General features: G+C 50.6%; 2 protein-coding genes across 2 annotated transcripts; one reads left to right on the top strand and one right to left on the bottom strand.

The window, feature by feature from the left end:
- The first annotated feature begins 1,069 nt into the window (after window positions 1–1,069).
- Window positions 1,070–12,670, top strand: SAP30L (SAP30 like). Its single transcript, XM_053956201.1, has 4 exons — window positions 1,070–1,487; window positions 3,278–3,400; window positions 5,040–5,138; window positions 7,084–12,670. The coding sequence occupies exons 1-4, from the start codon at window positions 1,302–1,304 to the stop codon at window positions 7,210–7,212; spliced, it is 537 nt and encodes a 178-aa protein (XP_053812176.1). The 5' UTR covers window positions 1,070–1,301; the 3' UTR covers window positions 7,213–12,670.
- Window positions 12,671–21,167: 8,497 nt separating this feature from the next.
- Window positions 21,168–22,330, bottom strand: HAND1 (heart and neural crest derivatives expressed 1). Its single transcript, XM_053956200.1, has 2 exons — window positions 21,824–22,330; window positions 21,168–21,269 (listed from the first exon to the last, which is right to left on the bottom strand). The coding sequence occupies exons 1-2, from the start codon at window positions 22,328–22,330 to the stop codon at window positions 21,168–21,170; spliced, it is 609 nt and encodes a 202-aa protein (XP_053812175.1).
- Between the last annotated feature and the right edge of the window lie 399 nt (window positions 22,331–22,729).

Here is a 22,729-nt window from a genome sequence, read left to right on the forward strand (position 1 = left end):
ACGCACATTGTTCCATGTGCAGGATTTCAGGCTTTGAAGTCATTTTAGTCTATAGAACCTTTCTTCTGTCTGAGCAGAAAGTCCTTTCTTCAGAAAGATGAAATCCTTTTCCTTTTAGAGCTGCTCAGGAACCTCTGACAATAGCATTCGCTGTCTGGTATTACAGAAGTGAAAGCATTTCCAGAAGTTACATCTTTTCTTCGCAAATCATCAAGAATGTAATTCTTTCACTGCCCCCCCACCCCGCCCCCACTTTGTCGCCTCCTTTTTTCTCCGCTTTTTTATTTTTGGGGACATTTGGAGGTTGGGGTGGGGTCTTTTGTCATTTTTTCGGGGTTCTTTTTGGTTTGTTTTTTTTTTCCCTGAAGATGAAAAATGCGAAGTTTAAAGTCACATTGCTTTGAGAAACACTTCTCCAGGTCCCATCTTTTCACTATCCCTGCCTTGTTGATCAGGGGAAGGAAAAAGAAAAAAAAAAAAAAAAAAAAGTCTTGTATTTCTTATACCATAAAAAATTACCAGGAACTCCAGCCTAGGTGCTGACCCAAGAACACGCATTTGTGGCTGTGCCAACCCGAGTTTTGTACGAGGGCGGGGTGGGAGCCGCAGCTCCAGGCCTGTTGCGGGTTCAGGTCTGTCACAGGAGCGGTGCAGGTGCAGCTGCGGGCGGCTGCAGGAACCCGCGGTCCCGCGGCTGCAAGCGGGCGTCCCGTGCGCGTCTCGGCAGCAAGGGAAGCCCGAAGGCCGGCGGGGCTGGAACGCCTCCTGCGGGCGGTACCAGCCCGGCAGCCGCTGGGCAGCGCAGGGAGCGGCCGGCTCCCCTCAGGGTCCGGGCGGCCGCGGGGGCCGAGCCGCCGCTCCCTCCGCGCGCCCCTCACGGCGACCTTCCGGCTGCGGGGGCCGGGCGGCGGCGGCGGACGGACAGCTCCGCTGGCCAATCGGCGCGCGGAGCGGCGCGGGGCGCCCCGCCCCTCCATCCGCGCGGCCCAATCAGAGGCGCTTCTGCGGGCCGGGGGCGGGACTTCCGCGGCCGGGGAGGCGGTTTTGTGTGTGCGAGCGCTGCGCGGTCCCGGCTCCCCGCGGGCGGCGGCGCTTGGGGGGCCCGGCCCGGCCCGACCCCGCGGGCAGCGCTAAGTGGCGGCGGCGGCGGCGGCGGGGGGGTCCCCTCCCCTGCCGTAGTGGGGGGCCCCCGCGGAGGCGGCGGGGTCCCCCCGAGGGCGCGGTAGTGACGGCGGCTCGTCCCCCGGTTGGTCCCCCGGTTGTCGGCTCCCCGCGCGGGGTGAGGGGCGGGCAGGTGGGCGATGAATGGGTTCAGCACCGAGGAGGACAGCCGGGATGGGCCGCCCGCCGCCCCCTTTTACGGCCAGAGCTGCTGCCTCATCGACGACGGGGACCGCTGCGTGCGCCCCGCCGGCAACGCGTCCTTCAGCAAGAGGATCCAGAAGAGCATCTCGCAGAAGAAGCTGAAGCTGGACATCGACAAAAGTGTGAGTGCGGCCTCGGCCGGGGCTGCCGGGCGCTGCCGAGCCCCCCGGAGGGGCGGCCCGGCCGGCTCCAGGCGCCACCGCACTGCGGTGCCTCCGGGGAGATGCGGATCCGCCCGGCGAGTTGAGCTCCCGGGCGGCCGGGGCGGTTCGCCTTGGCCCTGCGGGCTGGGGCTGCGGGCTGCGGGGCTGTGTGCGGCACACGCGGCGCCTCCGGACCGCGTTTGCCCATCCTCGGCGTTACAGCGCTCGGGAAGGGGAAGGACGTGCCTGGGTGGACCCGGCTGTTCCGCGGGTGCAGAGCCGGCTTTTCGCTGTGGCATTGCCCGCCTGCTGAAGCATAACGTAGCTAAAGCACTAAACGCCGTGTTTGGGAGGCGGGTGGTGTGCAGGGAAGCAAAGGAGCGAGCTGTCAGTGCTTGGGAGGCAGGAGTGCTGTTCCCATTGCGGTCTCGGGTTGGAAAGGCTGGTGCTGTCAGGTGAAAACAGCGCTGTGGTCGCTGCTTCAGTCAGGCGGCACTGACGTTACTTCTTTAATTGGTAAGAATCGGTGTTGTGGCGAAGCAGGTTAAAGACCGAGCCGGCGGTGAGATGTGCTGCCTCTTCAGCAGGGCTTATTCGCACACAGAACAGCCCGCTTTGCTGCCTAATGACATTGACAGCTGTCAGCTCGAGATAGAAACGGGTTTTTTGCCCAGCAGAGAAATAGGCAGAGAAGAGCAGATCACAGAAGGAATTTCTCAGAAGTGACTTCGTTAACGGAATTCAGCTCTGCATGCTTTTTTTTTTTTTCGCCTGATCTGTAAAGATCAAAACCACTGAAAACAAAGCAAAAGCAAAAAAAAAAAAAAAAGGTGAAGTTTTTGAGTCAGTCTGTTTGGCAGCTTCCCCAGTTGGTTGGGTCCCTTCTGCACAGCTGAAATGCATCGTGTCACGGGAAAAGTGACTCAGTTTGAAACGTATTCTTAAAAAATAGAGCATTTCTCCCAGTTGTAGTTCTCAGCAGATCTGTCTAGTGGCGTAGTAATTTCTTGCATTTTAGAAATGAGTCTTTGTTGACAGATGCCAGGCTTTAGAAACAAAAAGGGGAAATCAGACTAATGCAGTCAGAACAAAGGGAAAGTGTAAAGCAGGCTGCATGGAGTGATTTTGGATGTAGGGTGCCTGTGTTATCTGAAGATATTTTGCCTTATAGAGACCAAATAATTTTGATCATTTGAAGTCCTTTGTTTTGCTAACTCTAGTGAGATTATATTTGTTAAATGGGAGGTTCCATTGCTGAACAAGCAGTAGGAAGGAGGCTGTTCTGCATTTGGTCTGGTAGTTTTAATTGAGGTGATCAGCCCAAGTTTTATTTGTCAAGGTTTTGAAACACTTGCCTTAATAATCCTCTGTACTATTCAAGCCAGAAAGTTCACAAGAATGGAATAATACATTTTTTGGTAGATACCTGCTAGTAAGTCCTGAAATAAATGCACTTCCTACAGACAAGCTCCCATTTTTTTTCCTGACAGATGATTGCAGCCATAAAAAAGAAATGTATTATCTGCAGAGATTCAATTCAGCTGAAGCTTGAGTTCTTTGTTTTCTTTGCTTTTAGTCTTTGTAAGGTAAATTATCTCTGAATAAAGAGTGTGATATCAGGGCTGGGATTTAAGATTAGAAATTCCTTGATGTCAGTCGGTCACGCCAGTCTTGCGGGATGCACCTGACACTGGTGTCAAAGTGGCTGCCGTTGGATGCTGTTTCACAGTATCTGTTTTGATTGCTTTTTCACCACTTCTGGTTCTCAGGTGAGGCATCTGTATATTTGTGATTTTCACAAGAACTTCATTCAAAGTGTTCGGAACAAAAGGAAGAGGAAGACGAGCGATGATGGAGGTGACTCTCCTGAGCATGACACGGATGTTCCAGAGGTTTGTGGGCTGCTTTACCAGTTCTTAGCATGTTGAAGTTTCACTTGGATGTCCTCATGTATCAGAAAATATTTATATTTTAAATTGCAAGGCCATTGAAGCTGCTGTGGAGTTACTTTCACTTTCCAGGAGGAGTTTTTTCTAACGTTTGGTGTCCTGATTTTCTTCATTCCCCTATGAGTTCTTTGCCCATGTAAAGTTTTCTATAAAAAGAGGTGTGATAAGGTAACTTCACAGCTTCATGTATGTACAGTTAAAATTATATTTGATACTATTTTTTAAGGCTAAAAATAAGTTATTTTTGGTGGTGTCTGATGCCCCAACATAATTCCTTGTTAATTAGTATGCATCATTTTGCAAATAGACTACAGAATTCAATAGGTCACTCTCTTTGATTGGGTATTTGATACCCATGGATATTGAGCTGCTCCAGATATTTGCATATGTGGTATTTTTTAGCACTATTTAAAACTACCTTTAAATAGTTTGTGACACATTTTTATTTTCAGGAGATAGGCCTGGGGGAAGTTTTCTGTGATAGAGAACTCTAGAATAATCCTTTCTCTGTGCCTCTGCGTGCTGCACTTGCTTCAGTGATGTTTCTGGTACAGTTGACATGGCAAAAGTTGTGCAGAGGTGATGTTCAGAGAAGCAGAGCATGGCCACAGCAGAGCCCTCTGCTGGAAATGCCAACCCTATTGGTAAAAAGCTGTTTATTTCTGAAAGAAAAAAAAAAAAAAAAAGAAGCCACCAAGATTCATTTTGCCAGCAAAGCTGTGTCTTGGTGCAAAGCTGGTGCACACACCTCCTGTGTGGAGGTGTTGAAAGAGTAGCAAATTTTTGGTATGGGGTTTTTTTTTAAGATAACCTGACCTTTTGTTATCACTGTTCATGTTTCCTTTCTGCAAGCTTCTCCATCAAAACTTTCCTGTTCAAGCTTTGCAGTAGTTGCCAGGGTGATTGCTGAAGACCCAGTTGGCATCTAAAAATGTTGGTGCTGTAGAGCACACAGAGTATTTGGTGGCTGAAACCTGATGGATTCACGTCACCCAGCTGAACAGGGAACTCTGCACCGTGTCACTTTTAATGTCATTTCCCTCTCAGTTTTCAGCAGAGATTCCTTTTGTCTTTGAAACTTGGCATTTCCCACATGATCTTCATCTTCCCTGCTGTAACCTTGCCACCACCCCCTTTGTTTCTAAACTGTGCACTTCCTATTTAAGTATTTGAATTTCATTTCATCTCTGTACTCTGTTTTATGTCACAAGCCATTTGTTCAGTGCCTGCTAAATTGTTATTTCATGTGTGAGCTTTTTAAACCTTGTGGGAGCAAAAGGTTCCCCTTTGCTTGGAGGTTGCAGAGGTGTAATTGAGAGCAGAAATTGGCCAGCAATTCTGTTGACAGCATGTGAACCAGAACAAAAATTTCTATTTCCCTGAGGCTATTTTGGTCCTTTAGCATTAACAAATACAAAATATACTTAGGTTTGTCAGTAAGACAAGCCAGTGTGGTTCTGAATGCAAGCAAGGAGAAGTCCTGTTGAGGAGGAAGTCGTTATTTTTAGATATTTTTAGATAAAATAACTACTCATAGAAACTAAAGGTAGTGCTCATGCCCTCTTCTCTTCATCACTTCCAGGTTGACTTGTTCCAGCTCCAAGTGAACACCCTGCGACGCTACAAGAGACATTATAAGTTGCAGACTAGGCCTGGACTCAACAAGGCTCAGCTTGCAGAAGTAAGTGAGGACAGCAGTGGTGTTATCTCTGTTACAAGAAAACTTTTTATCTCCTCTGTTCAAGGGCACATTTTGTGGGCACTCACACCTGTGTGACTCACTGGTATGGACCAAGTGCCCACTGAAAGGTTTCAGGGAGTGATGCCAGCAGAAAGCTGCCTGCTTGCTTTCACCTGGGACAGGCTTGGAAGGCACGGACACTGGCTGTTGAAAGCCTGTTTTAGTAACTTGCTTGTCTCTGCTTCCTTTCCCACCTTTTTCATAGTCCCAGTTGGTGCCCTTTAGGGAACAGAAACAGGACCCAGTTTTTGGGTGTTATCTGGGGATGGCTGCTCAGCTGAAACTCAGACTTAACCCACTAATCGTCTCCCTAAGTGCTCCTGTTAGTTTTTCTTTCCTCACAGGCACTTGAACTCGTTGGAATTACTTATTATTAAAGGCAGCATCACTGTCCATGGATTCAGATTCTTTATTTCCCTCCCTTGTCCTCATGATTCTGTGTTACAAAAAGCTTTTTTCTTAAGGGCCTCTGCTGCTTTCTCACCATATGGACTATTTGTTCAGAAAGAACTCTCTGTATCTCTCTGGTATTTGGGCAAGTTGTGCTTGCTGTACTTCTGCTCTGCTCTCTTTCTTGACTTGATCTGAAGCCTTGCTGTGGGAAAAATCTTCTCTAAACTTGAAAAAACTGTAGTAGTTACTGATTAGTACTGAGGTTGATTTTGTAAGCTGTGGCTTTCACAACTCAGACAGTTGTCTGGTTTGCTTTTACTTTTGCTTTAAAGAACAAAAACCTGACAGACCAAAAAAGTGAGCAAGACACTGTCTTTCTCTCTTTCAAAGTCAACCAGGGAGTGAACTTATAGAATATAGAGAATGTGCAGTGTAGGGCATGTAAGAGTAAGTTGAACAAAGTAGGGTGGGGTTGTTCCTCATTAGCAGTCCTGGTTTGTCATATTTTAACTAACCAATTCATGTCTGTCAGCTGCCTCCTGCCATGAAGGACCGCCTGCTTAAGGAATTTACCATGAATGTACCCAAGAGGAAAGTAAAGATCAATTACTGTGCAGGTGGAAAAAAAAGGGAGCCTAACTTAAAGCTGTCACATAGTTCCTGGATTTCCTGTGAAGCCTGAGCAGCTTTGACTCTGCGCTGGATGCTCATCCAGCTCCCATGCTTGAATCACTGCTGCCTGAGGCTCTTACACTCCTCATGCTATCCCACTGTAAGGGAAACTCAAGCTTCCATAAATCTCCTTGGAGTGATTTATTGCTCAACCTGCATCAGAATCCTGTTCTAGAGCTGTGATGGGTACCACAAAAAGAGTTTCTTCTATGTGAGAAGCAGATCTTGTCCAGCTCCAGCATTTTTTCTACATTCACTTTCTGAGGAAAAAGCAGCTAATGTTTCAGGGCTTATGCTACTGTCAGAGAGAGGTAGCCCTAACTAAACCCTAACCCTCCCATTGCAAATTCCCTGATATTGCTTTCAGTGAAAACTTAAGAATCCAGAGGAAATAATTTTGAATAAAACTTTGCTACACCTGGTTCACACAGCAAAGTGCTGCAGTGTTTCTGACACTCTCCTTCAAAACCCGGAGGTGCAGGGAAAACTCGCTCGCCAAATAATCTCAGCACAAAATGTTGCTGAGGAGAAGCTGTGCTGCTTTGGCAGGAGGACATTCTGGCTTCCAAATTCCTCTTGTAGGTTGGCTGCAAATCCTGCTGACATAGCAAGGCTATGCTATGTTCATACACACATTCCAGCTGTAAAGAGAGAGGGAGGTAAATGAGGACTGACAGTTGGAATTGGTGCATGTTTCACTCAAAGGATAATGTGCTCAGTGGCCATAAAATTGTTTTTGGAAAGTGAAGAGAAACCCTGTTCTGATTATTTCTAGATTTTAATTTCAGCATTTCTGTCTCTTTACCTGTTGTTCTTCTAGACTGTCAGTCGTCATTTCAGGAATATTCCAGTGAATGAGAAGGAGACACTTGCATATTTCATCTACATGGTGAAGAACAACAAGAGCAGGCTGGACCAGAAATCAGAAGGCAGCAAACAACTCGACTGAAGATTAACAAGGCTTGGAATAAGAGAGACCTTGAAGGAACATGTGGTATTGTGCATTTTAGGTTTATAAAAACTGTTAAAGTAAATTGTAAATTTTTTTTAAATGCAGTGTCTGGATGACAGAAAAAAATATAGACATTCTTATGAGGAGTATTTGAAAACATGTGCCCAGCATGTTTCCGAAGACTTCTTCCCCTCATTTCAAAGTCATATTGGAATAAAGAAATGAGGATAATGGGGAAACCAAATAAATCTGTAGAACTGTGGAGTTTGTCAACTTGCTGTTTTAAACCATTTCTGGAAATCTACATCTCAGTGCAGTTCAAATGCCAGATGGAATTTTTTTCACTGAATTCAGGCTGCATCACAAACCACCATGCAGTTTGTCTTGGTACAGGACTGGAAGAGCAACAGAGATAAAATTCTTTATCAAGGTGCATGGGTCAGAAGTTTGTCTGAAGCTTGCTGCTCACCTACACATGCTCTGTCTTGCCTTGAGTCTTGCTTCAAGTCCCAAACTTCTACAAATGCTCCAGCTCACCAGATCTACTCCAGTGAATGCTACTTGACCAGTCTGAAATTGATGGGGTTTTTTTGCCATTTTTTTCCTCCCGACCCCATCCGACACAGATGCCAACCAACTCTCTGCGGTCTCTTTTCTAATTTCTTTCAAGAACTCACTAATTAAATTTTGTGTAAGCATTTAAAAATTTCTGCATTTCTCTGAATGTGGTATTAAGGCAAACACAACCAATTTGCTGTGTCTGATCATGTTGGTAGAAGTGCTTATTTAATTGATTTATGCATATTTCAGTGATGGTAGGTGAAACAATGGTTTGAGACATCAGTCTCTTAATTTCTGTGTCAGGTCAGTATTGGTCACAAATGATGTGCATTTTGTACTGAAGCTTTAGCAGGTGTCACAAAATTGCTGTGTGCATTCAGGGGCTCTGTTTAGTATAAAGCAGATTTATGGGTGAGGCACCATAACCAGGGCAGTGATCTGACTGGAGCATTTCATTATACATTTCATCTCCCTTTGCAATGGGCAAGAAGCATCAAAGCATTTGCCTTCCATGAACATTACATGTGCTTTCATGAGAGCTGTGTGTGTGAGGGTGGCACTGGTGCTCCCTGACAGGGCACTGTAGGAGGAGATCACCCTGATTTTATTTAAAGCCGAGGTGTCCTTACAGATAATACAGTGATTATTTTGGCAAAAGGAGCTTTTAAAAGTGTTGGTTGTGACTGCTTGTTCTCCAGTGACCTCAAATTCTCTTCAGGGGATCTCATGATTTAAAGCACCGCTCTGTTTCCTTGCTGTCCTGACCAGTGTCTCCATTCTGGTACAAGATGCCAAGACTCCACATGGAGAGGATATTCTTAACAAGCCTTAAGCAACGAAATGAACAGTAGAAAACTTCAGCTAGCATTTTGTAAATGGCAGGTTTTATTATTTCAAAACTGGATGAAGCTTTGTTTAAGAGCTAAACACACTGGTCATGGTCCCAGCTTAGTACTGCATTGTGTTTTGTAAGGCATGAAGGGTTCACTTAGTGAAGCTCTTGTTAAAGCTCTCCCAGGGTCTCTTTAAAATTGAAGTCACAGTTTAAAGCAAGCTCACATCACTCTGAATTGTTTGCTAATACTCCAAAAACATGTTCAACAAACTTCAACATGTCTTAAGTCCTGTGTCATAGGCAGAAATAATCTGTTATGGAACATGTCCCATTTGTGACATCTTGGGAGTGTGATTATTTCAGCATTTCCTTGTTCAATTCTGTATGGATTTTTAGAACATCATACAAGAGAGAGGTTCAAGGAATGAGGAGAGAATGTCTTGTGTCAGTATTTCATGAATGTTTAAAAATTTCCTATTTGTGCTGGTCCTTTCCTTATTGAAAGGGTGGAGTAGTTCCCACGTCAGTCAACACGCTCTGGCTTCTCTCATTCAGGACAGATGGTTAGAAGGGTACATTCTCTGACTGCATGCTAACCTTCAAAGGGCTCATGTAATCAGAGGATGTTACCAAGGGAAAATGAGTTTCTGAGTTGAGAGGGTTATGCCTCATAGTGATTCTTCCCCTCCAGTGGGCACTGGTGAGGCCACACCTCGAGTGCTGTGTTCAGTTCTGGTCCCCTCAATTCAGGAAGGACATTGAGGTGCTGGAACAGATCCAGAGAAGGGAAGCAAAGCTGCTGAAGGATCTGGAGCACAGATCCTTTGAGGAATAGCTGAGGGAGCTGGGGTTGCTCAGCCTGGAAAAGAGGAGGTTCAGGGGGCACCTTCTCATTCTCTGCAACTCCCTGACAGGAGGGTGGAGCCAGGTGGGGGTTGGCCTCTTCTCCCAGGCAACCTGGGACAGGACAAGGGGAAATTGCCTCAAGCTGCACCAGGAAAGTTGAGGTTGGACATTTGGAGGAATTTCTTCCCAGAAAGGGTGATTAAATATCGGAATGGGCTGCCCAGGGAGGTGGTGGAGTCACTGTCCCTGGAGGTGTTTAAGGAAAGACTGGCACTTGGTGCCATGGTCTAATGGACACGGTGGTGTTTGGTCATAGGTTGGACTCGATGATCTCAGAGGTCTTTTCCAACCTAATTGATTCTGTGATTCTGTGATTCTAGACCAAAACTGTAAAAATGTAGTTTGTTTGGGATTTACTTTTTTTTGTGGTTGTATTTTATTTTGTTTTATTTTTAAGAGTAAATAAATCTGTTGGGGTGTTTTAGTAGCCAGCAGCAAAATGATTCTTTTCAAGGAAATATGGTGGCAGGTTCCATCTGTTCAGGTGAATTCACTGGAATGCTTTTGCGCCGAGGTGGTATCCAGGAAACTTTTCTTTCCTTTTTTTTTCCTGAAATAGTCAATTGATGTTAAATGTGATCCTTGTTGGTTTCACTTCTAAAGCAATTATACTTTTTTGAAAAAAAAAAAATTCTTAGTGAAGTGTGATGATGAAGAGATGTTTACCAGCCATTAGCAGTTGTTTATAAGGTGGAAAGCTTGGAGGCAAGACACCAAAGAAACAGAAGAATCTTTGGCTGTCAGACCCCATGGCCTTATAAACCCCTTGCAAATGCCTTATTACCTTGTTCTCAATTTAGCTAGAGCAAAACACCTTGAGCAACAGAAAGCTGATGGTCTTGTTGGAAGGGTCAGCCACTTGCTGGCTCCCGTGCTATGAACTGAAACCACACGTCAATTCAGTAGCAATATCCATGTTCAGGGTGCCTGTGATTCTTGAAAAGCATTTAGTGTCTAATAACCAGAAAACGCAACAATGCAATTGTCGTTGTGTACGATACCGTGCTGTGTGTTCGATTCCTTATGCTGCATGCCAAGTAAAAAAAAAAAAAAAAAAAAGGACTTTCCAACTTTTTATTTTAAATGTCAAATTAAATGTGTTTGAACCTCACACTTGTGAAGCCATGAGGTGGGACATTTTCTCAGCACTTTTAGATGGGACTTGTTGGAAAGGTGTAAGACCCAAATCGCTTTGGCTGGTATGATATTTTTTTTGCATTTTGCTTTTCACAGATGGGCCTTAAATTCTGTCTAGCTTTGAACCATGGAGCACAAGCCTTGGGGGCATGGAGGATGACCAGATGTCATCTTCTGTTTATAATAGTGGAAGCTTATTTCTTACAAGCCTGCATAGGTGACATTCACCCTGGGGCAGAGGAATTGTCTCTGAAGGTCTCCAGCCATTATATAGCCTAATGTAATTCCATAGCCTAGCTCAATTCTCATTGCAGAGTTCCATTAACTTAATTAGAGTTCTGAATAGATCCAAAGCCATTAGTATGCAATCCAAATAATGCAGAAACATCTCTTCTGGGGTTAATTTCATCCTGTATGCTGACCCTCTGCTCACTTCAAGGGAAGAAGAAGAAATCATTGCTGGTAGTTATTGGCTTGAGCTCAACTCAGGGGAGTTGGAAGCATGCAAAGACTCGAGTCAGTAGCAGCCTGATGGCTGAAAAGTGCAAACACATCCAGGGAGGCTCTGTCAGAATGCAGTTTTCAAAATTTCATAATCTGAAAGATTGTTGTATATCAAACTGAAGTAAACTATTGCAGTAAAAAGTAATGTTTCTTTTGCCAGGCACTTTAGATGCTCAGCCTGAGAAAAGCAGAGCTTTGTACCACTTCTCTCCAGTATTCTGGTGTCCCAGTTTTCCTTAGAAATGTGGCTGGTAAACCACTAGATACCCCAGGGTGCAAGAATTGACCAGAACATGTCAAGCCTGGCATTTCAAGTGAGTCTAAAGTGCAAGCTGGGTTCAGAGAGGCTTTGAACACAAGAGCTGAAATAATCTACAGTAAATGGGAGTTTTCATGTGGGTCATGATGGCACATGGAGGATGAAGCAGGACATGGCCCACAGGGAGACTGAACAAAACACACTTCCACAGCAGCAGCAGCGTGGAGGGAGATTTGTTCTGTGTCAGCTCTTGTGATGGATGTTTTATGAGAGGGGGAGGAGGGCGAGCTGTGCACTTTACATCTTTTGGTTGAGCCAAATGTAAATACCAATGGGAGATCTTCAGCAGGACCCGCAGTTGGAGGGGAGAGGAGGGGTCTGCTGAGGGACTCTTTGTTTAAGTTTGCAGATCGCTGGACTTCCTGGAGCACTAGAGTCACTTTGTGTCTACACTTTAGAAACGTGGGTAATACAAGGTGGCCTCCCTTCCAAAAGGAGTCCTTGTGCTGCCCAGAGTAAGGACAGAAGAGTCCCAAAGGTGAAGGAATGTTATTGATGCCTCACTCCTCATGTCACTGATGCCCTTTAACCATTTCTAGCTTATCAAGTTAGGGAGTTCTCATTTTCCACTTTCAAAGTGCAAATGAACTGTTAGGATGTAAGATACTCCTTGCACTTTTCACAGCTATCCCTGGTCTCCTGTTTTTGAATTGCTTGTGAACACAGCTGTTTGGGATGAACTAAATGCTTGAACAAAGTGTGGGGAGAGGGGGAGGTTCCTGCTTTAAACCTGAACTTCCCTTGCAAGCAGCTCTGCAGGCCATCCTGCACATCAGCAGGCTCCAGGAGCCTCTGGCTTACCTGAGCCTTACCAGGGCTGGGTTTACTCCTGTCCTACCCACACCTCTGCTCCACAGCTACTGCAGGGGAGGTGGGTAGCAGGTAACTTGCAGAATGGTTTGGAGTCTTTTGGCAGGCTTACTGGGAGAGAAAACTGTGTTCCCTCTTCTGTTTCTGGCCTCCATGTGTTGTGCTGATCTTATGCCAAATGTTTTGGACACCTTGTATTTTTAACTGTATAATATAGCTGTGTATTGTTAAAGCAACTTAGTAACTTATAGCAAAAACTGTAGAACTCATTTCTCTGAGGTGTAGGAAATGTCCTGCTTCCACTGTGTATGAGACTTTAACTCTGTACTGTCTGACAAAGATAAAATTCTGAATTTCACTTTAATAAATGATCTATCTAGCAACCAGGCTCACATTCCTTTGTTTGCCTTTCTGCCCTCAGCACCGATGGTTCCAGAGCCAAGGGAGTCCTGCTTTGTGTGGATGTTTTTTGCCAGGCTTCTCAGATTTACTGCCTTTTCTCACCCACCTCCCCAGGGCTGAAAACACTGCAGACATGGAGCAGAGAGTTGCACTGCTCAGTGGGAATGCCAAGCCTGCAGTAGAAATCTCAGGTGATGGGATATTTTCTGACAAACCCATGTGGGTTGCACAGGTGCAATTCATGGAGTCTTTTGAATGCAACAAAAATACAACTTGGAAGAAAGATGGAGGCTGTTGAAGAGCCACGTGCCCTTGCATTTTGGGGAGTGTTGGGCTTTTCTGTGGTGGGAATTCCTCCCCTCCTGTGTCACGAAGAGTCTGTCAAGTGCAGCTTCTCATTTGATTCATGTTTCCTATTGAATCTTCTTTATGTCTAGTTCAGCCATGTGCTTTTGCTCCTTTCTCAGACACATCCTTGGCTTCGTTTCATCATAATTTATAGCTCCTGTTGTCCAGAGTCAAACCTGCATGCCCAGCTGACAAGGCTGGCACTGCTCCAGAGCAGTAATGACATGGATCATCCCAGCATTCAAGATCCTTACCCATGGAATGCTTTGTTTCATTTCTTTTTCTGATACTCCTCCTGACCATCAGCCTTACAAGCAAAGGTGCCTCACTTTCTTGCTGCACTGAGGAAGCAAGTGAAAAAAAACTGGGATTTGAGCACTTACTTGTCTGAACTCTGTCATGGTATTTTTAAAGGCTCTGCTGGCACTGTTTGAGTTGTGCTTTTAGCCTTGATTTTTAGCCAGAAAAGAGGTTGTAGTGTAGCTTTTCACACACTTGGATTCTCACAGAGGAGGATGATCAGATGTCGAAAGCTTTACACCCAAAACAGATCCTGGTGTCCCCAGTGCCTGCCTTTGTGGATGTTTCTGAGGCCTTAATGAACATGGGTAGTTTTGGAACATGCTGCTGTGCTACAGGAGGTTGTCCCTGCCTCGGGGAGCTCTCAGTGGAGGAAGGCAAGACCAGAGGTGACACAGGTGGGCACCAGGGGTGGATCACATCACACAGCCTGTGTGCTGTCATTTTGAGGAGGTGTCAGGAGAGAGTCTTCAGGGGAGGATAAGGGCAGCATGCCCCAGTGGAAGGGGAAAACGGTGTCATTTGCATTCCCAAATTGATGACTGGGGGCTCTTCTGCCAGCACAGTGAGGAGGAGAGGCAGCAGGGCTAAAGGAGGACAGCTGTAAGCAGCAACCTGTTGTGCAGGTGCTGACTTTAGTACAAGAGGGTATAATGCAGACTTGTGATAGAAATAAACTGCCAGTTAATCTGTTATTTGTACGGAGCAATGAATCTACTTAATCTCATGTTTGCTCCCTGCCAAGAAACCCACAGGAGATTTCAGGCTTGAAACCAAGGCGGAATCTGCTCAGTCTTTTTAACATATTCACACTGACTAACAAAGGAACCAGCAAACTGATCTGGTGGGCCGAGAGCTGCACGTCCCTCTCTGCACTCCCGGCTGCCGTGCGAGGGCAGTGTTAGCTCAGGAAGCCGGAGGGGGGGATCGCTGCCCCTCCGAGCCCAGGGCAGCTGCGGGGGCACCGGGGCCGTGTCCCCATCCTGAAGATGCTTCCTTGGCAGGAGCTGGCTGTGCCTGTCAGAGACCGGAAGCAGGATTATGCTGTGCTGGGATGTGGAGATCATAAAAACGGTTTGTTTGGGTTTTGAGGGTTTTTTTCCTGCTTGGACATTGAAATTGAACACGTCCGATCCTCTGCGTGAGCCGTCCCGTGGCCTCCTTGCAGCCTTGATGGAAACCAGGCATTGCTTCCCTGCTCCCCAGCAGAAAGGGCAGCACAGAGGACCAGGGAAATATGTGAATGTGGATTTAATGGTTTTGTGTCTTAGAGATGTGGCCGTGCTGGAGGAGTGTGGGGGAGAGAGACTCAGAGCTTGCTTGCATTTTTTTTTTCCACTTTTTCTTTAAATTTCTCCTCTATCCAATAAGGAATAACTACACAGCTCCACCAGCACTCCGTCTCATTTTACCAGGAGCTGGAGTCCATTTCACATCTCTAATCCTTGCAGGCAGTGCTGGCTTCTTCCCTAAGCACCTGAAAACCCCCAATGTGCTTTTACTTAATTGCCTTTTGAACTTTCTCCAAGATCTCTTCCCTTCAGGTGTTGCAGGAAGTACTCCACGATCACCCCAGCACCTTCACCTCAGCAGGAACACCTTGGTGCTGTGGGGAGGAGGGAACTGTCAGGTAGCTGGGGTGGCTCTGCTGCTTCTCCTACCACAGACATGGACTGCCAGAGAGCACAGTGATGGGCACCCCATAAACCCTCTGTCTCTTCCTGGCCTTGACACCTGTGTGGGCAAAGCCTGTTGTATCCAGCTCCTCTGCACCTCACTTTGGTGTCTGGGTTCTCAGCAGCTCCCAGTCCAGCAGCCATGGCCTGGGAGGAAGCCCAGGTGAGCAGAGGAAGGAATTTCAGGGTTCCTAACTCATAACTCCTTCCCACATCTCAGTTTGGGAAGGAGCTCCTGGCCATGGCAGTTAAACCAGGCTGCTCTGGCCCCTGCTTTCCCCTCAGCTGCTCCTGCAGGTCAGTCACAGGCCAGGACAATTTTGTCAAGGTAGCTGCAGTTTGAGGGGGAAAAAAATGCTTTTCCTCTCAATCCCTCAGCTTTCAGCTGCCAGTGATGCCATAAATTCCCTTACTTCTCTGGTTACTGTAAAGCCTTTCAGGGTGGCCAGGACCTGAATTCCTCACAGAAGAGAAGAAGCAGGGGGAAAGGAAACAGCAAGAAGGGCCTTCCCTGCCTTGGGGATCTGTCACAAGGGCTCAGCGAGGCTCCAAGCATGTGCTGTAGCTCTGCAATGCCTCTGCTCTTAGGTAACTGCCTCTCACTCTCCTCTCCCCAGTGCACATCCTCCTCCCAGCCTGTGCTTCTCACTTGTGTTCCAGCAGCCCCATCTGGCTCCTTGTCCCCTCTGATCAGCTCCAAGGCTCCTGGAGCTGCAGCACCTCCAGGTTTGTTATTGCACTTCAGCTTTGGAGTAACCAGGAAAGACAGAGCCCGTCCAGCATCACAGGGCTGTGGCAGAGTGCTGCTGAGCAAAGTGCCTGGATGGTTCCACCCCCTGCCCTGAGCTGTACAGCGCTGGTCCTCTGCCAGTCCTTCCACCCTGGGCCTTCAATCCAGCTGCTGCATGAGACACAAGTGGGCTGCTGTGCCAGCCCACACCACCCCCCCTCACCTGAGGGCTCTGCTGAGATGTCCTGGGAGATCACTGGGAAATTGGCAGCAAAGTGTCAGCACTGCCACAGAAGGTGTTTGCTGTGGGGATTGCTCCACCACTGAGCAGGACAAGAGCAGGTAATTCTGCAGAAAGCTGTAGATCTCCCAGTCCTCTGCACTGGAGAAAGAGCCTTCATGGAGTAAAGGAGCAATGCAGGTTGGCTTTGGAGAGGCAGGGATGTGGGATGGATGATGAGTTTGTCCATTGCTTAAAGGATGGTCTTGGGAAGGTTGGCCCAAGGTGCAGGGTTCTTGGTCTTTTCCCAACAAAGGCAGCTGCATGCAATAATTTACCCTGGGCAGAGCTCAGTGCAAGCAGAGCCAAGCAGGAACTGCCACAGGGGAGAAAACCCAGAGAGTTTGGATTTGGTTTAGAAAATAAAAGCGAGAAAGTTTAAAAAAGTTAGTGTTCATCTACCTTGTGGCTGCAGAGTCTTCCCATGCCTGGACATCATCCCTACAGCTGAGGATTAGAAATGCATCATCCCTTTGGGTGGGTTTGGGCATCACGTGACTCCAGGAGGATGGAGATTTGAGGAGGAACTACTGAATGTCATGAACTTTGCAGCTGGGCGGGGCCTCGGTTGGGCAGAAAACCTTCCCACCTGAGCAGTGCTCCCAGGAGACAGCCTGACTTAGGAGCCAGCAACTGGCCTGAGAGGCTCCGAGTGTTGGGAGAGGATCAAAAAGCTCCTCTGGCAGTAAATCTTTCACCTGCCATGTGACTCACTGGGGCTTGTGGCCATTCCTCCGAGGTCGGCCCCGGGTCAGGATTTCTCCTGTCTCTTTAGCCCCCAAACCTGGAGATTTTTGTCTTATCTTTGACGCCATCTTGACACCGAAAACAAATTATGGCCCAATTACCCTTACTCAGAGGGGCTGGGGCCACCTTAAATGGCCACAACTACCAGGCGCTTCCTTAAGAGCGGTAATTAGGGGGGCGTGGGGTGGGGAGGGGGCAAGAACTGGGGGTACCCCTGGCATGAGGCTGCCCTTGCTCCCCTGTTTGCCAAGGCAGGAGGGGTCATCCCATGCAGCCCCATCCCATCCTATCCCCTTCCATCCCGTCCTATCCCTGCTTCACTTCGGGCTCCGCAGAGGCCAAGCAGAGGTGGGGCTCCCTGCCACGCTGGTGTCCGGGGTGGGGGCTGCCCTGCCCCCTGCCTCCCCCAGACCTGTCACCGCCTGGGCCAGCCCAGAGGGGCCCCGTGGCGGGAGGCAGCAGCCCTGGCCCTGGCCGTGACCTTCGGGACGACCTCGAGTGAGTCCCTGCCAGGGCTGGGGACCGGCTGTGCCTCTTACTCCAAGCTGGGACATTTCCGTGCTCACCCCGAGAAACACGGGACAGCGGCATCACGGCTGAACCGCCGTAACAACCGACCTGAAACTTCTAAAGATTATTTTTCTTCCCATCTTTCAGTGTCATTACACTGTCCTCTCCTCTGCTCTGTCCCTGGGCATTTTTTGCTCAGGCTTGTGCTGTCTGCCTGAACCCAGCAGCTGTTTTGGGATCTGGTAAATCCAGCCTGCAATGCAGCCTGGACAGTGCTCATGGGTGATCGGGTGGCTGGGTCTGGGTGTTTCTTTCTCCTCCCTTTTTTTTTTTTTTTTTTTTTTTTTTTTTTGTCAGATTGGTATTTTATTTGGCTCCATCCTGTCTACCGAGCTGTCCAGTGTAACCCTTCCCTTGCTGCTTCTGAGATAAGAATAGGCTCCCCCGAGATCAGATAAACAGGCCCATAAATACCTACAACAACAAGAAGCGGGGTCTGGGCTTGGCAGGAAAGAAGCGGGGGATAAAAAAAAGTCAAAAAAGGAGCCATTCCTTTGCATGCCAATCCAGGGGTGCAGAGCGAGGGGTGAGAAGCACCCGACAGCCTCCTTGCCCACAGCATTGCTTCCTTGGCCAGACAGGGAGCCAGGGGCCAAGCAGGGCTGGCAGAAGGGTCCCCTGCAGTGTCCCTCGTGCCTGGATTCCAGCGGCAGGGAACCTGGCACGTAAGATGCTGCCCCGGGGCCAAGCGATCCCTGCGTGCGTGTTCCTCTGCCCGGGCAACTGCCGGCCCCCGCCTGCGTGCCCCGAGCCCACGCTGCTTCCCAACGGCATCAAGTTCACGGCAGGGTCGAGCCGAAGGTATGTGCAGGGCCATCTCCCCTGACCGATGAGCTAGGCATTTCGATAGCCAAAAACTCAAAGCTGGTGGCCAAACCGATCTTCCGGTGAGTTCTGGTGCCGGCGGCACCGGGAGCTCTGCCGCTGCCGGCCCGAGGCTGCCGGGACGCCGCTCCCAGCCGTGGCTCGCTGCCGGAGGAAGGGAGGCTGTCCCTGTGCAGGGCTCCCATCCCCCTGCAGCTCCTCTCCCTTTGGGGGTGAAGGGGCGACCCCATCCTAGGCTGGAGCAGGCGCTGAGCTGGAAGCTCGGCTCTCCGTCCCGGCCCCGGAGCGGCGGAACCGCCGGAGCGGTGCCGAGCTGGGGACGGAGCTCGCTGCTGGCAAGTGCAGCCCTTCCAAAGCGTTTTGGAGAGCGGGGAAGCCCTAGGCTACAGGACACGTATAGTGCTTTTTTCCCCCTCTCTTCCCCCAAACGCTGAGCCACTACCTCACAGGAAAACCCCTTTGCTGGGCAGGGAAATCCTCTGCAGCCGTGGAAACGGAGAGCGCTTTCACTTGGCAAATCCCGCGGGACAGGGGAGGCTGGCACTGGGGACACCTTCCCCAGCAGTTTGCAGCCAGCAGGTACCACTACCAGAAACCTGTGGTAAGAAAAGAAAAAATCCTGCGGATGCAGGCAGAACATCGCCCTGGCTGTGCGGGTGCCCCTTCCCAGAAGCAAAATTGGAAACACACAGGGTAAAAACCAGCGGAGGTTTCTGGTGGGGTGAAAGGTGCGCAGCCTGAGAGTGATGTACCGTGGTGTGCCGGCACCGGGGACACGATTCCCGTGCAGAGTCACCTTTGCCTCACGGCAGAGCAAGTCCTGAGCCCCCATTTAACCCTTTCCCTCATCGCTGCCGAAGGGCAGCCCCGTTTAGTGCTCTATGGATACAAAGATACCGGCTGGCACATATGAACAGGACTGCGGACACATTTATGGGGTGCTGGAGTGTAGTGTTAGTGACAGCTTGGGAGCTTTCCCATAAGAACCCAGTCTTTAGGAGACTGTGAAACTTAGACGTAAAATAGGATCTTTGAGGCTGACTTTCTGTACGTTTTCCTTTTTTTTTTTTTTTTTTTTTTTTCCTTTTTTTCCCTCTTGAAGGTATTCGGGTTTAGGAGTGCCCTACTCTACTTCACTCATGGAAGTGATATCATGCTAAACCTCTTACACCTCAAACAAAAAAGTACCACTGCGGGCGAGCATTGCTCTTCTCCGGCAGTCAATTTTCATCCCAGCCTCGCTCAAAGGGATCAGAAAATAGATCAGGGGCAGGGAAGGCAGCCGTGCAGCGGCTCCGGAGCGAGGGAAAGCTGATTCACGCAGCCAGATTCTTCTTCGTCGAGAGTTAATTGCACTGGCTGTACCCCACAATGTTTGTGCGTCCCTCCATCTGTATTTGTACACATGCACAAAGTGGCTCTAAAACCCAAACCACTTCCCCACGGTGAGCTGGCATATTCTTGGTGTGTGCAGATTAATAGATGTGTCAGTATTTTACAGACTTGCATCATTATTTCTATAACTTAGTCGCAATCAAAATCTTGGTTTCAAACAGAAAATGTAAACGTTCCTGCTGTGAGCCCTCAGATTAGCCCTAGAATAATGTACACATTTCCCCGTGCTGTTTTTCTGTGCCCCAAGCAGCCGCCCGAGTGTAAGGGTTTATCCCGGTGTCTCTGGGAACGGCAGCGTGGCCAGGCTGGGAAGGCAGGATCAGGCTCTGAGCCCGTGCACGCACGTCTTGGAACTCTTTGGTAAGAGCAGCGTGTGTGCACAGTGGTGGGGATTTGGCTTTAATTATTGATTATTAAGGATTAATTCCTGAGTGGTGACAGAATTTGGGCTGCGTTAGCGTTGCTGTGTCTGAGGCTGGTGGCATCCATCGTGTTCGGATGGCGAGGAGGGGACGCTGCTCCTTCGAAATGTGGCCGAGGCAGCGCCTAGCAGGGGATCCCTGTGAGAAAGCGCAGCCGGCGCCGGAGCCGGCCGGGCTGCCCCGGCAGGACAGGGGAGCCGAGCCCTGGCTCTCTGCGTGGCGGCAACAAAACCTGGGGCTCCACAGCTCTATGGTGCCACCCAGACGCTGAAAAGGCCTGATCCTGCCAGCCTTCCCCAAGCCAAATACGAGTCCAGTCCCTCCAGCCGGGCTCCTGGGGAGGGAAGGGAAGGGTGGTAGGGCAGGGGCAGAGTCCGTGCCCTGGAGGAGGTCGTAGGGACACGTTTGCGGAGCTCCACCAGCTCCTGTGGTGAGCAAGGACGGCATAAACAAGTCTCAAAGGATCCCGAGCTCCCCAGGGAGGAATTCCCTCACATGGATCGGCCCCACAGCAGAATACTGATTTCAGGGATGTCTTTAATCCCGCAGCATCCCTGTGAGCAGCGCAGGGGACCCGGCCAGAGCAGCGCGATTGCCGGAGCAGGGTGAAGCAGAGGGTTCGGACCCGAGGCCGTTTGCATAAAGTTTAAATTTTATTTTATTAATTTTTTTTTAGCTATTCAGTTTTAAATACGTGGTGTGGCGCGCTCGGTCCCTCGGGAAGTGGTCATGCAGATCTGAGGTAGAAAACCCGGCACAGGAGTGTTCCCAAATGCACCTCTAGGTAGTTTCACCGCAGCCACACGTCGGTCAGGCAGCGGACGGGGAGAGGGGATCGGGGGCTCGTATTTACAACAGCAAACGAATCGAACCGCTCCAGTCCGGCCCGGCAGGGCAGGAGCCGCCGATCGCTGCTGGCAGCGGGAAGGAGCAACGATTACTGCAAATGCGGGAAGGGGACAGGGGAAAGGGCCCGGCTGGTCCCCGCTGCCGACGAGGCGGGCAGGACCGAGCCCGCAAAGCGCTCTCGTCTCTCTCTCCCGCGGAGCATCGTCCGGGCGGAGGGCAGCCGGGCCGGCTCCCCGTATCCTGCGCCTGGATGGGCTCCGGGGCCGGGCTGGGCTCTCTCCGACATTGCACATGGAGGGGCGGGCGGGGAGGGCCGTCGGGGCGGCGGGGCAGCTCTCAGGGGTTCAGTTCCAGAGCCCAGACCTGCTGGGGCCAACCCGTCCGGCCCTTCAGCTTCTTCTCGCCGTGACCCAGAGGCTGCGAATAGACCTCGGGCTGCTGCGGGAGAGGAGATGGGGAGAGGAGGGAGAAAGGAGCGGTCAGGAACGGAGTCCGGGCCGCCCGCCCGCCCCTTGCGCCCACCGCAGGGCTGAGGCCGGGCCCCGCAGCTCCGAGCGGCTTTGCCAGCCCGAGGACAAAGAGGGGCTTTAGAGGTCCCCACCCCGCCCCCCGCCCGCTGCTGCACGGACAGAAGCGGCCACCCTTGCTCCGAATCGCTCCTGCGCCCGCTCGTCCTGGGAGAGCTCCCGGGAGAGGTGAAGGACAGCCCGGGGGAGGCTCCGCCGCGGCCAGTCCCGGACCCGGGGGCTGACCCCTCGCGGAAAGTGCTCGGGAGCCCACCCGGCCCGTCGGGCGGGCTATTTTTCGACGAGTTTCCCTTCACAGATTTGTTATTACTATTATTATTGTTGTTGTTGTTGTTACGCTGAAAAAAAAAAGGCTTCAGCGAGGCCGGGAGAGTTTAGAAAACTTTTCCTCCCCAGTCCCGGGTTTTTTCCCGCCCGCTCCGGGCCCACGGAGAGCAGGGACTCGAGTCCCGATCCGCCTCTTACCATCTCCCTTTTCCTCTTGTTCTCCCTGCCGTCCGCCTTCTTGAGTTCGGCTTTGAAGCCCTCGGTGTCCCCGGGCTGGCTGTCCTTGGCCAGCACCTCCATCAGGTAGGCGATGTAGCTGGTGGCCAGGCGCAGCGTCTTGATTTTGGAGAGCTTGGTGTCGGCGGGCACGTTGGGGATGCACTCGCGGAGCTCGGCGAAGGCGCTGTTGATGCTCTCCGTCCTCCGCCGCTCCTTCTTGGGTCCCCCGACACCTTTTCGCCGTCCCAGGCGGCCGCTGAGAGCCTCCAGCCGCCCCGGGCCGGCCGGGCCGTACTCGGCGGGGCCGTAGTTAGGGCTCTGCCCGGCGAGCTCGGGGGTCGCCTCGGCCGGGTTGAGCACCCAGCCGGGGAAGTAGGCGCGCTCCTGGTGGCACCGCGCCGCCGGCCCGAAGAGGAAAGGGTCGTGCAGCATGTGGTGGTGATGGTGGTGGTGGTGGTGATGCTGGTAGCCCCCCACCAGGTTCATGATCCTCTCCGCTGGCCCCGGGGGCCGCTCAGCAGCGCTCCATGGCCGGGCGGGAGGCGCTCCCCGCCGGGCGGGCGCGGCGGGCTGCGGGGAGCGCGGCTCCGGTGGCGGAGGCGGCTGTGGGGTTTGGGGTGGGGCGGTCGGGGTTTGGGGATTTGGGTTTGTTGTTTGGGGTTTTTTTAACCCCTTCTGGAGCCTCCCGACCCTGCCTTTATATAGGGCCGCGGCCCCCCCGCCGTGGAGCCAATGGGCAGGGGAGGATGCGCGGAGGCCCCGGGGGGAGCGAAGCGGCGGAGGGGGCGTGCGCCGCGCTCCGGGCTCGGGGGCTTGGGCTCACACCTCCGCCGCTTGCCCTCGGTCCCGCCCGCTCCTCGCTTCCAGGAAGAAGGGGGTGAGGAA

The sequence above is a fragment of the Vidua chalybeata genome, chromosome 15 (assembly GCF_026979565.1).
Source record: "Vidua chalybeata isolate OUT-0048 chromosome 15, bVidCha1 merged haplotype, whole genome shotgun sequence".
Lineage (NCBI taxonomy): Eukaryota > Metazoa > Chordata > Aves > Passeriformes > Viduidae > Vidua > Vidua chalybeata.